This window comes from Octopus bimaculoides, chromosome 13 (genome assembly GCF_001194135.2).
Source record: "Octopus bimaculoides isolate UCB-OBI-ISO-001 chromosome 13, ASM119413v2, whole genome shotgun sequence".
Classification (NCBI taxonomy): domain Eukaryota; kingdom Metazoa; phylum Mollusca; class Cephalopoda; order Octopoda; family Octopodidae; genus Octopus; species Octopus bimaculoides.
Genome location: NC_068993.1, coordinates 36,824,909 through 36,838,393, shown reverse-complemented (window position 1 = coordinate 36,838,393; position 13,485 = coordinate 36,824,909). Strand labels below are relative to the sequence as shown.

Here is a 13,485-nt window from a genome sequence, read left to right as displayed (position 1 = left end):
CGTTAAACGATGATGATGATGATGATGATGATTGATAATTCAAAATATTAAAAAATTCTGATGAAGTTTGAAAAAAAATGTATCTTTCAGAAAAATTTGTTTTTTGTTCTTTTGTGAATTTTGATTTTAAAAAAAGTCATATTAATGAGAATGTTGATAAATTATTATACAAAGATCAGAACTTCTCACAATGCCTTTAGCATTTAAGCTGGCCTTATCAGGCCTAAATATTCTACTTGTTTTATGTTCAAACTGGCCAGATCTGGTCTCTCATACCTACTTCACAATGTCATTTTTAAAATAAACATTCACATCACTGGAATCTAAAATCTACAAGATAATGAATGATTAATTAATTCAAAACAATATTGAATAAATAAATGTTACATTTGACAGTAATCCGAATGCTAAAGGGTTAAATTTCAATCAGATGGTACTCTTGCTTACATTTCATGAGATTGTGTATTTAATCTAACCATTAGAAGATAATTTTACTCCCTAATCCTATATGTTGCTTATTCTAATTCCTGTTCAAACTGCTCACAAGACTAATTTGTAAATATTTTAGTACTTTGTTTGATTCCTTTTCGGTGTTGTTAAGTCCTCTTTTATCTTTTCCAGGTTTGGCTAGCTTTGCTGGCTCCGTTTGTAGGAAATATCCTGTAGAATTGGCAGGTCTCATGCAATATGTGGCCAATCAGCTCAAAGCTGGCAAAAGGTAATTCTGAGCAAGAATCTAATATCTTGAAATATATTCTATTATAGTTATCAGAAAAGATTTTTTACAATAATGTTTAGACTGTAGGATGTTATATGATAGTTAATGTACTAGTTATATAATAGTAATGTACTGGTTAATGTAACTATTATTCACATCCTTAACTCCTTTAGCTGTGAAATAAATTTCTGGTTATTCCAGTAACGATGTTAAATATCTATCAGAAAATAGAATTGGTATTTTCTGCAAGTCTTGTTGCTTCAATAAACTTGACATATCTCAACAGAAAAAAAGTTTCAAACATGACATTCCATTGCAAACAATAGATTGGTATATAAAACTGCTTTCTGCAGTGAAAGGGTTAAAACTGTTCTTTGAAAATTTGATATTAATCTAAAGTGAAATAAAATGGCTATGTCGGGCTGAATAAGTGAAATGAATGAATAGCCTACTATAAATATCAAGCTTTCTTTTTTTTTTTTTTTTAAGTGAAAAAACTTACCTTTAATTGATTGGTTAGCACAAGATGAAAAAGAATGGAGAGAAAGATAGGTGCATACAAAACAATAGACAGATCTGTGGTGAATGATGAAAACTGCGATTAATTTATTGGATTAAAAGTGAGAGTTAGTGGAAAGTGGCAACTGGGGGGATTATTGTTGATCCATTGCTTGTTTGGTCTATTAACCTTTTTGGTACCAACTTACCTGAGACTGGTTCAATGATACAAACTTCCTCTTTTAAGGTGATCTAAATTAAAGCCTTTCATTAAAATTTCATATTAATTTACATACTAAATACCTTATAATTTCCAAAATTATTTAAAACAAAAGCAGTGTATTTCAACAGAAATATGGCAATGAAAATGGTTGGCACTAGGAAGGCCATCCAGCTGTAGAAACTATACCAAAGCGCACAATAGAGTCTGATGCAGTTCCTGTCAAACCATCCAACCCATGCCAGTATGGAAGGTGGACGTTAAATGATGATATTTTTTTTGAAACAGCTAGCTGCTTATTATTCAGTTAATTTATTTGATCATAATTATAGCTTGTTATTATTAAACTAATGATTGAGATCACATTATTTAAATTCTCATACATTAACCATTTTATTTTAAAATGTGTATTTTTATATCCTTATAGTTTTGATCTCTTGTTGTTGCGAGAAATTGTTCAGAAAATGGCTGGCATTGAAATATCTGAAGAAATCACTGATGACCAACTTGAAGCTATGTCCGGAGGAGAGCTACTTCGTCAAGAGGTAATGTCACAGAGCTAATGTCATAGATCTAAAGTTAGGAGTATTAATTTATTGCTTTATTTTATTAAAAGATACAGTGAAAAATCTTTAGGATGTTGGGGATTTCTTTAAAACTATGATTCATAAAAGAATTTCCTGTTTCTGTATTTACTGAGTTTCATACAATTTTTATTTGACAGGGTGGCTATTTTGCTCAAGTTCGGAATACTAAGAAATCTTCAACCCGATTAAAAGATGCCCTGCTAGAACACGACCTTGCATTATCCCTTTGCTTACTTATGGCCCAACAAAGAGATGGTGTAATATATAAAGAAGGCAACGAACGTCATTTAAAATTGACTGGGAAATTATATGATCAGGTATTTTAACATCTTTTATCTTTTACTTTTAGTCATTAGACTATGGCTGGGATACCACCGTGAAGAATATTTAGTCAAATGAATTAACCTTAGTATTTACTTTTTTTTTAAAGCCCATTACTTATTCTATCGGTCTTTTGCCAAACTGCTAAGTTCCGGGGATGTAAACACACAGGCTTTTTTTCAGTTTCTTTCTACTCTCAAGGCTTTGGTTGGCCTGAGGCTATAGCAGAAGACTCTTGGCCCAAAGTGTCACACAGTGGAACTGAACCTGAAACCATGTGGCTGGAAAGCAAGCATCTTACACAACCATGCCTGCACCTCTACACATCCTGTTTTGATGTATTTCCTTCATATTTTCACCATTTCATTTAATAGCTGTTGAGAACCAATCACTAGTATTTAGAATTAACTTGTAGCTCTTGTAAGAGATGCTTGTTTTCAAGTTAAGATTAACCCTATTTATATCAAAGTGCCTGAGATCACCACTGGTTCTATGATACCAACTCTTGTTGTTTTAAAGTAATCGAAATTTAAACTTTCCATCAAAATTTCATGTTAATTTATGTGCTAAACATTGATAGAATTATTTCACTAAATTCTCCATTATTTTCAAAGTTAATAGAATCAAAGTCAATAGAAATATGGTAACAAAAGTGTTCAGCAAAATTCAGCCATATAAGAAACATGGTAAAGCCTATAGAAACATCAGTTTTAAATATGACTACCTTGTGAGGATTCTAATGTTTAAAAAAATATTGTTAAGCTAAGTGCAGATTCTCCTCTCTAGTCTGAATATGTTTTGAAATTGATAAACATTAATTTTGTATGACAATTTTTTTTTGATGCAGTGCCAAGATACTTTGGTCCAGTTTGGAAGCTTTTTATCAATGCAACTAAGTACAGAAGAATTTATCAAGCGTCTACCACCAATCAATGAATTAATTGGTGTTTATCACGTCCCTCAAGATGCTGCATTCTTTTTATGTCGACCATTATATTCATATAGAGTCAATGTAAGTATCCATCATAACCATATCATATCTATTTTTGCAATTCCTTTCTGATTTGGTTTAACAGTTCTGTTATAGAATTTCTCTGCCTACAGTCAATTCATCTGATAATATCTCCTTGCTTAATGAAATCAATTTAGTCTATATGCCATTGGCCCAGGTCTGTTATAATTACTGATTACTGACAGCTCTTTATCTTTCAGTTTTATTAAATGTTTCAGTAAAGTACTGTATTTGATGGCATAAAAGATGCACGAGCATTTTAAATGCACTCCAATTTCAGCAGCACATATTCAGGAAAAAAAACAACAACAACAACAAAAAACCCGATCTTAGTGCCTTATGGGAGATTCAGTTTCGCATATAGGACCCAGGGTGGTTTTTTATGCTGAGGAGAGGGTTTTTTTAAAAATGCCCTTAATATCTCATAGCAGTTGCACACAATTAACAAGATCTTATATGGGCATCTGCCAAATATTTCAACTGTCTTAAGAAAGTGTTGCCTAGCTCTTGCTTGACATGTAATGAGACACTGAAGCTGCTGCTGCAAGTGTTCTGTTATAGTACCCTGAACCTGATCCCCAAGAAAATCATTGAGGAAGACATTGGACTACTTGGCAGTGTCTTGATGAGTGCAATGCAAGGCTGCAATACATGGAGGAACCTCATAGTTTCACTAATTGGAGTAGGTTGACTGAAAAAAAAAGAAGTGTGTCTTGTATGTCATCAACTACAGTAGATTTCTATAGAGCTAAAGTGGATCAGTTTGACTGAGGTGGATCATTAGAAAAGGACTGAAAGTTAATTGAATATAATACAATGAAGCATGATCTAAATACTTCTAATGACAAAATTCTTATATGATGATGGCGACAGTGACAATTATATTTGGTTTCTCTTTTAGATCAACATTCATCAGTGTTTCATGATCACCTTTCCATACTGGTACAGCTTGTCTGTTTTTTTGTGAGGCAATGTCTTATGTTCAGATGCCCTTCCTGTTACCAACCCTTCTGGTCACCTCTTACCAACAGGCAGGGATGTGGTGGACCCTTCTGTAAATGTATAATAACAGGATACACACAATAAATAGTTGGTGACTGAAATCTATTTAATGATTAGATATTTATGTATAATTTTTAGTGTTTCACAACTGCTGGTTTATAGGAGCACTGTGGAAGACTTTGTTGTCTTGTAATCTTTTTATTTATGGTGTCCTTCTTTCAAGCTATTGAATAGAGCCAGAAATTACAAATACACAGATAGATTGAATTGAAATGGATAAACCAGCAATCAAATTTGTATTACAAATTAAATTATTTTGTTAAAAAACACATATTTCTTTTCTTTTTAGACTAAATTTGAAGAGTTGAAGAAAGCAGAAAAGTCTAGTAAACAGTTCTCCAGTCAACAAAAAGTAGGTGTTTATTACTTCATCTTTTGATATGCAGAACATACGTTTAATATTTGAACAGATCATGTGACAGAGCAGTAGTGTTCTGTTGCCTGTCAAACAGTTGGAATGTATATTGTCAACACCATGTTGCCCTAATTATGTATATGCATAACATGTATGTATGTGTGTCAGGCATGGCTTTGTGGTAAGACGCTTGCTTCCCAACCACATGGTTCCAGGTTGAGTCCCACTGCATGGCACCTTGGGCAAGTGTCTTATGCTGTAACCTTGGGCTGACCAAAGCCTTGAGTGGATTTGGTGTGTGTGTGTCTTTGTTTGTGTGTGCCCTTCCCACTACTGCTTAACAACTGTGCTTGTGTGTTTATGTCCCCGTAACTTGATGGTTTGGCAAAAGAGTCTGATAGAATAAGCACCAAGCTTTAAAAAAATAAGTGCAGGGCTTGATACATTCAACTACAAATTTGTCAAGGCGGTGCCCAAGCATGGCCACAAGTCTAATGACTAAAACAAGTAAAAGATAAAAGATGTATATATATATATATATATATTTAAAATGTTTATGAGCTGAATTTTTGTATCTTCAAAGATAATTTCTATCAAAGAACTGCAATGTATTAATTGGAATCAACCTCTTAGAAATAGCTAAGTTACTTCAAATAACACATTGCCTTGTAAATAGTCGTAAAATCAATTTTTGATGTTGATATTTATAATACTTGTTACATATGTTGTTACCAATCACTTTACACTGATGTTGTAATCAATAATGCTGATTATATGTACGTTTAACAGCCCCCTTCTACAATAGTGGTAAATATATGATGTTGATGTTTGTAATGCTCCCACTGTTATTAAGCTTCTCTCACAATAGTGATTAGCATCCAACAGTAAAACTGTTGCTCTAAAGAATGTACCAAAACAATGTGAATTTGATAATGTATCCACTGCATAAAATAAAAATGCTTATTGGTATTTTGTTCAAAAGTAACTGAAATAACTTTAAAAAAAAAATTTTTTTTTTTTTTATTTACAGACTCAGAAATATGTTGAAGCAAGTTCCCTTGTTATGGAACCTGTGATAGAGTTGATTCGTCCATTGTATCCGGCTAAGGTTTGGGATGATCTGAGGTAAGTTGATTAAAATGATGATGATGATAATGATGTACAGGAGAAGGAGGCAGTGGCAGCAGCAGTCCTCCTCCTCCTCATCATCATCATCATCATCATCATCATCATCATCATCATCATCATCATCATCATCATCATCATCATCACCACCACCACCACCACCACCACCATCATCACCACCACCATCACCATCACCATCATCATCACCATCATCATCATCACCATCATCATCATCATCATCATCATCATCATCACCACCATCACCATCACCATCACCACCACCACCACCACATAATTTTTATATGATCCCAAAATAGATACTGTATTTTGGAATGTTTTACTAAGATTTATAAGAGAGTGTTACATTTCTGTATTTGCCTTCATGTAGTTATTGTTGAAAGGATAGCTGTTTTCTTCAAGTTATTGAAGCAATTTCTACTGCTCACTATTTGTAATATGTTTATGTAATGCTTACTCTCTCTCTCTCTGAATAATCAAAGTAATTGCAAAAATTTAACACACAGGCTGTATGGTTGAGAAGCTTGCTTTTCAACCATGTGGTCTTGGGTTCAGTCCCGTTGTGAGGCAAATGTCCTCTTGTATAGCTCTGGGCCAACCAAAGCCTTGTGAGTAGAATTGATCCTCCACTACCACTTGACAATCAGTATTGGTTTGTTTACATTCCTGTAACTTAGTAGTTCTGTGAAGAGACCAATAGAATAAATACCTGGCTTAAAAGATAAGTACTGGCATCGATATGTTTGATTAAACCCTTCAAAGTGGTGCCCCAGCTTGGCCACAGTCCAATGAATGAAAGAAAGAAAAGATAAAATACATTTTGTTTTTTGACATGCTGTACTACTACACCTCACATAGTGCTTACTTTATTTTTTATTTAATGTTTTCTTTTTAGTTACTTAATGGTGACCATTTGATTGTACTAAATAAAATATCCATTGTTCTAACTGAAATTCTTTTCTTTTCAGTACACCATTCTATTTTACTTTCTGGGCCCTTTGTATGTATGATCTCCATGTTCCATGTACAGCTTATGAGAAACAGATCCAGCAATTAAGAGCACAAATTGTGGCCATTGATGAAAATGACTTGGTATGTGGATTTCCATTTATTAATTATTATCAGATTCAAGAACATGTATATGATATTGAAGTGCATTTATCAAAGATGGGCAGAAAGCATTTAGCACCTCTCTTCAAATTGCAGGAACATATTTGTGTCCCATCATTCATGCGCATAACATTATACATCCAACAGAACATGTAGTCTTAGCACATCCTCTGTATTCAGAGTTCATTTCTTTGTTCTCCTGCAACATTTTACTTTATACACTTGTCATATACTCTCCCCATCACTTAAATATTGAATTACCCTTCTTACCAACAGAGGTAATAGTCTCAAAAGCAATGAAATGTGTCTTCTTACACATGTTTCATTGCTTTTAGAACACTTTCCTTCACTGGTCATCTACATAATGGAAGCTATTTACGTTAGTCAGACTGGTGTCTTCATCTTGATTGCTGCTTTCACTACATTTCGGCTGTTGTGCACTCCAGCCTTCTTCCAGCCAAAACAATGAAAGCAACGATTATGACAAGGACACTCGTCCGACTTTTGTAAATAGTGTACATAATATAAATTCCTTGTCTCAGAAATACAGAATTGTTTAATCAAAGCTATCAACTAATTCCAGGTATTTGGAAATATTTATTTCATGGCTGCTCTTACTGTTAACTATTCCTGTGCATCAGTTATGTACAAAATCTTCCTTCACTCTCAACCTGCCTGTGGTCCCATGTTCACTTCTTGTGCACCAGTTTACATTGGTTATATTTTATGCAGTTCCTTCTCACTCCTTTTCTACATTTTCAGATGGCACTAGTAGTGTCCTGTCTCCTTTCCTGCCAACTAAATCTTTTGTCAGGTTCCTCTTTTACATCTCTTGATTCTTGGCTTTACTTTCACATTTAAATAATAAATAAATACGCCCTTTTAAAGCCTAGCCAGGCTCATGGGCCCAGTTTCCCGGTTTCAATGGCATATGTGTTCCCCAGCTGGACAGGACGCCAGTCCATCACAGCGTTACTCATCTTTGCCAGCTGAGTGGACTGGAGCAACGTGAAATGAAGTGTTTTGCTCAAGAACACAACGCGTCGTCCGGTCCAGGAATTGAAACCACAATCTTACAATCATGGTGCTGACACCCTAACCACTCAGCCACGCACCGCCACACTTTCACATTTGGACTTCCCTAATTCTTTGACTAATTCAGGGGAGGAGAGGCCATTGAGAATTATATTCTGATGAACACCAAACTACTTACTGAACTTGTAGTTGACTCATGTTGTTGATGATATTGTTGTACATGAATGACTAACACAGTTCTCACATTTCATTCATCTATACATTTTCCTTAGCAACCACCAGACTACAGTGTGTGGCATTCAACCAAAATCCTCCTCCAGCTCTAGCTTACTCTTTGTTAAAATCTTCTATAAGTTGTCCCATGAACAAGATGGCATCAGTGTTATTGTGTCCTAGCCGAAAACCTCCTGAACTGTATCTAATCTAAGTTAATTCTTTCGAAATAATTGAGTTATCTCTCTTCTATTACTTTCTTAATTAAGACCATCAGTTTGATGTTTCTGTAGTTTCTTCTTTCATGAGCATCTCTTTTACTCTAGTAGCAGTTGATGATACTATCATTACTCTAGTCATTGGGAATGACTGTTTTATATAATTGGCTATGTGAATGACTGGCTTATGTCTTATTTCACAGGATATTTTTAGCTTCTCAATGACTATTTCTGATGGTCTGACTGCTTTCTTTGTCTTCATATCCCCAGTGGCTCTTTCAGCTATTAAGCTATGAATTCAGTAGCTAGTTCCTCTGTTAAGTCTACTGTGGTTAATACCTTCCTATCTCCTGGGCATTCTTCTCATTCAGAAAAACACTTGTAGTTGTAGGAGTTTCTGCTACTGGTTATGGTGAATGCACTGTTGCCATTACATACACAAACTTCATTTGTGATGCCCTTTATCATACTGACACACAGCTTTGCAATCTGGAACATGTCACATTACAGAGTCTTGACAAACCTCTTGCGTCTTGCTTCTCTTCTGACTGCCTGATATTATTCTTTGCTTTTTCCCCCCATCACCATTCTTTCCAGGCTTGTTTCTTACCTTTTGTGGCTCTATCTGCTGTACCATTCTGCTACCATGTCACTTTCCATCTGTGGCCCACAGCAGGTTGTCTGATAGATATATACAATAATTCCCTCTCTTATAACTTTCTGTCTCTTCTTCCTCCTGTTTGACATACCCATAGTTAGTGCTTCTTTTGAATCTACATATGGCCAAGGAATTTTTCAGCTTCCATAAATTTCTTCTGTAGATTGTCTTGTGAATTTGAGCTTGTCTTTTTCTTCTTATTTCACCAATCACTGGCCTGTGGTGAGCAATATATTCTTCAGTGATTTAGTATTGACTAAGATCTGTCAATCTCATTTCCTGATGAGTGTGAAGCCTAATTGTCTTGCATGTTTACCTGAGTTGCACAGGATCAAGTGGTGTGCAGTTTTCCTGAAGTTCCCTGAAGTTGGTGTTGCAAATTCTAAGAACCTTCATCTCTCTTCATAACCATGACCCTGTATACACAATAAAGGTTTTTTTATTGATCTATCATTCAGGTGAAATGTAAAGGCTAAGAAACCAAACTGGGAAAAAAAAAAAATTATGCATTTTTAAAAATAAATGAAGTCATATTTTGGTTATTTGATTCATTGTCTTTTTTTTTTTTTTTTTTTTTTTTAGCCACAAAGTAAAAAGAAAAAAGATAAAGAAAGGTGTACTTCATTGATTGAAAAACTCATGGATGAAGAAAAGAAGCAATCAGATCATGTGCAGAGAGTTATGGCTCGGTTGAAACATGATAAGGACTCTTGGTTCTTGTGTAGTAAGTATCATTGTTATAAGGAATACAGTCTCTAATACTGGTCAGTGAGGAATCCTCTATGTCAAGTGTGGGATAGACACTTGTTTCTGGGTAAAATATTAGCAACATTCAAAAATGAAAACTGCTTGCTAATGAAGTTCCTAAAAGCTCTTATAGAAAAAAAAATGTGTAATTCTTAAAACCTAAACAGTAATTTAATATAAGTTGTGTATTTTTGAATTTTCTAAATTAAAGATTTGTTGCTTTTCTTGACACAGATGCATCCCTGGAGGTTATGCATTTGCACTTCATTCTTGATGTTAAACAGAAAAAAAAGTTCCCTTCCCCTGCTCTATTTGGTCACTTACCTGCTAGAAATAATTATCAAATTTCCCTCACATCCATCTTTAAAATTACTTGGAAGGACACTTTAGATAATAGTCCTAGATACTTTTTAAATCAGTGGAATGGTCACAACTGGAATGACTTTGATCAGGGTTCACCTGGGACTAAACAACTTTCCCTAACACAAAAAATTATCTTTCAGAACAATTCCAACTATCAAAACATCATAGTTAAATTCCTTTGCAAAGATTTTTATTATTAATATTGATAAAAATCTTTCGTCTCAGTCTACAATTTTTTTTTTTCAAAACTGACATTTCCATTTTTACTGGTGTAGTTTCTTAACTTCTTCCTTTTCTGTGTGTTAACATTTTCATGGATTGACTCTTAAATCATTTACATCATTCCTTGCATCATTTCACTCCAATCAGTTTCATTGCAAGCATTGTTTGATTCTTTGAAGCCTTTTAAGTTGATCTTCCACTGACTTCAAATTTACTATGTTTTCAAGGATCTACCAAGAATGAGATGATTACCCAATTCCTTCAACTTTGTATATTCCCTCGTTGCTGCCTTACAGCCAGTGATGCTCTTTACTGTGCCAAATTTATCTATATTCTACACGAACAAAAGACTCCAAATTTCTCAACTTTGATATGCTGTGACAGAGTGAGTACCTTTCTCTTTCCTCTTGTTTCACTTACAGTTTCAAACACAAAATATATTGCCTCTAATATTTCTAAAATGTCACCTATTCACTGATTGTCTTAAAAATAATTTGTTGCCTTTTCTCACCTTCATTATCAGTTAACATATGTTTTCCGTGCTGGCATGGGTTGGACAGTTTGACAGGATCTGGTGATCTATAGGGATGCATCATTGCTCCAATGTCTGCTTTGGCATGGTTTCTACAGCTTGATGCCCTTCATATTGGCAACCACTTTACGGTGTGTGTTGGGTACTTTTGTTTTCATACAACTAACATTTGTAAGGTTGCTAAGTAATTTGCAAGACAGAAAAAGAACAAGAAAAGGAGACTCCCACCTCAGCCTCTTGGGCAGAGTATTATGGGGGTGGAGGTGGCTTTATACCGGTGTTGAGAAACCTTATGTATGATAGAGGGACAAGCATAACTGAGTTGCTAAAGTGAAGATACATGGCTACTCTGCACTATATAAGGGTGGGTGGGATTAGCTGGAAAGAAAAGATGATAGTGGCAGGGTGTCACAGCAAACTCCACTACTACCATCTTCCCCACAATTTTATATAATTTAGAGAGATGTACTGACCCCTTTAGTCTTGTTGAAGATATAACACCTCCCTTATGCTGATGCCGTGAGAAAACACCTAGTTTGTTCATTTTATTTAACATCTGTTTTTTTTTCATGCACGCATGATTTAGAAAGATTTTTGCAGCAATATTTTTAGTTAGATGCTCTTCCTGTTGCTAACCCTTGTTTGTCAAGTAAGGAATATTTTTGTTCCAGGGGAATCTGAAAGTGCAGAGCTAATGGGTGATTTGTTGATAGAAAATGTCAACAAATGTAACCAGTTGCAGCCCAACTACAAACAGTGATGTCACCACTTGTAACTGTAACTCTGTGAAGATTGTAAACATTCTCACATGTACACCATGGGCTTCTTTCAGTTTCCATTCACCAGATTCCTTCACAAGGTATTGGTCAGCCTAGGGTTATTGCAAAAGACATGTTATGCAGCAAGACTAAACCTGAAACGATATATGTTTCAGAAGTGAACTGCTTAACTACATAGCCATGTATCCACCTATATACATTGTGGGAGCTGGCTGGGGTTGGGAAGGGTGTCCTGCCATAGAAACCAAGCCATAAGATGCAGTTCTTTGGCCTGTCTAGATGAGCTGCACTCTTGAATATGCGCTGACTTCAAATATTGCTATCGTCTGACCTATGCCAGCATATTTTTTCTGTCCAAATGATTTTGAAGACTGCAGAATAAATGATAATTAGATGGAGCAATGTCCTGCGAATATGGTGAGTGAGGCATCGTTTCCCATACAAACTGCACCAGCCTTTGGAATGTCATCTTTGCTGTGTGTGGCCAAGCATTATCCTGATAGAAGAATACCTTTCATCTTGAAACTAATGATGGTCATTTTCCTTCTAGCGCTGACTTAAGCCACACAATCTGCTCACAGCAGATCTCCTTTGTTATCGTTTGGTTTGGGTTTAAAAGTTCAAAGTGGACTAAACCTTTCATATCCCACCAAACAGATAACGACACCTTACGTGGATGAAGACCTTCTTTAGCCTGGGGTGCTGGTGTTTCTCCTTTCCCTACCCAATGTCTTCTGCGCTTGACATTTTTGTAGAGAACCCATTTCTTTTCACTAGTCACTATTCAGTCCAAAAAAAAAAAGGTTCATTCATGAGACATGACAGCAAAGAAGAGCACGCATCCACTTTGCACGCGATTAGACTTGAAAAGCTTGAGAGGAACCATTGACTCTATTTGCTGACTTTTTTGATGGCATGCAGTTGTCGATGAATGGTCAAACGACTAAATCCAAGCTTCTCTGCTAATTCCTCAACAGTTACGATGGGATTTTGTTCCAGGGTTTGCAGGATGATCTTGTCAAGCCCTACAGATCTTCCAGGAAAAGGCTCTTCTAGGCTGTAGTTTCTGGTTCAGTATTTCTGGAACTACTGTTGACACTGGCTTACGCTTATTGCCTGATCCCCATATACTGCATTAATATTCCTTGCACTTTTCATTGCATTGTTGCTTTTATTGAACTCATAAAGCAAAATATACCGAATATGCTCCCTACTTCCATCATAGCTTTGAAAATATATCTGTTAAAATCGAACTACACTCTTCAAAACATGCACTAAGAATTAGAAGGTAAAATTACTACCTGCTTTTATAGCAAGTTGATGCAAATAGTTTATCCTGTCCCCCTCCAACTTTTAGTTCATACAATTGAAAAAAACTGCATTATTTATGGGATGACCCAAAATATCCCTTCACGAATTTTGAATTGTGATTCTACATAAAAATATGTTTTAAATTCTTTACTTGCCTTTTCAGTTACTAGTAGTTACTGAGAAATCATTGTAAAAGTTATAATTAATGAATTTTATTTTACCACCACCACTACCACCATCATTTTATTGTCCATTTTCCTGTACTTGGAGGTGTTGGATAGAGTTTATTACAACCACATACTCTTCCTGTTGCTAACCCAACTATTTGGTTGCAATGCAGATTTCTTAACCACACAGCCACACCTGCACCTATAATTTACC

The 13,485-nt window shown here is 35.3% G+C and overlaps 1 protein-coding gene across 1 annotated transcript in view; it reads left to right on the top strand.

Moving 5' to 3' along the window:
• Positions 1–13,485, top strand: part of LOC106878851 (THO complex subunit 2) — a 198,905-nt gene that overhangs the window by 53,736 nt on the left and 131,684 nt on the right. Inside the window, exons 17-25 of the mRNA XM_052972430.1 lie at positions 622–718; positions 1,864–1,981; positions 2,161–2,340; positions 3,192–3,356; positions 4,708–4,770; positions 5,804–5,898; positions 6,885–7,008; positions 9,733–9,874; positions 10,710–10,867. Of these exons, the coding sequence (XP_052828390.1) occupies positions 622–718; positions 1,864–1,981; positions 2,161–2,340; positions 3,192–3,356; positions 4,708–4,770; positions 5,804–5,898; positions 6,885–7,008; positions 9,733–9,874; positions 10,710–10,867 (1,142 nt within the window). The remainder of the gene's footprint in view (positions 1–621; positions 719–1,863; positions 1,982–2,160; positions 2,341–3,191; positions 3,357–4,707; positions 4,771–5,803; positions 5,899–6,884; positions 7,009–9,732; positions 9,875–10,709; positions 10,868–13,485) is intronic.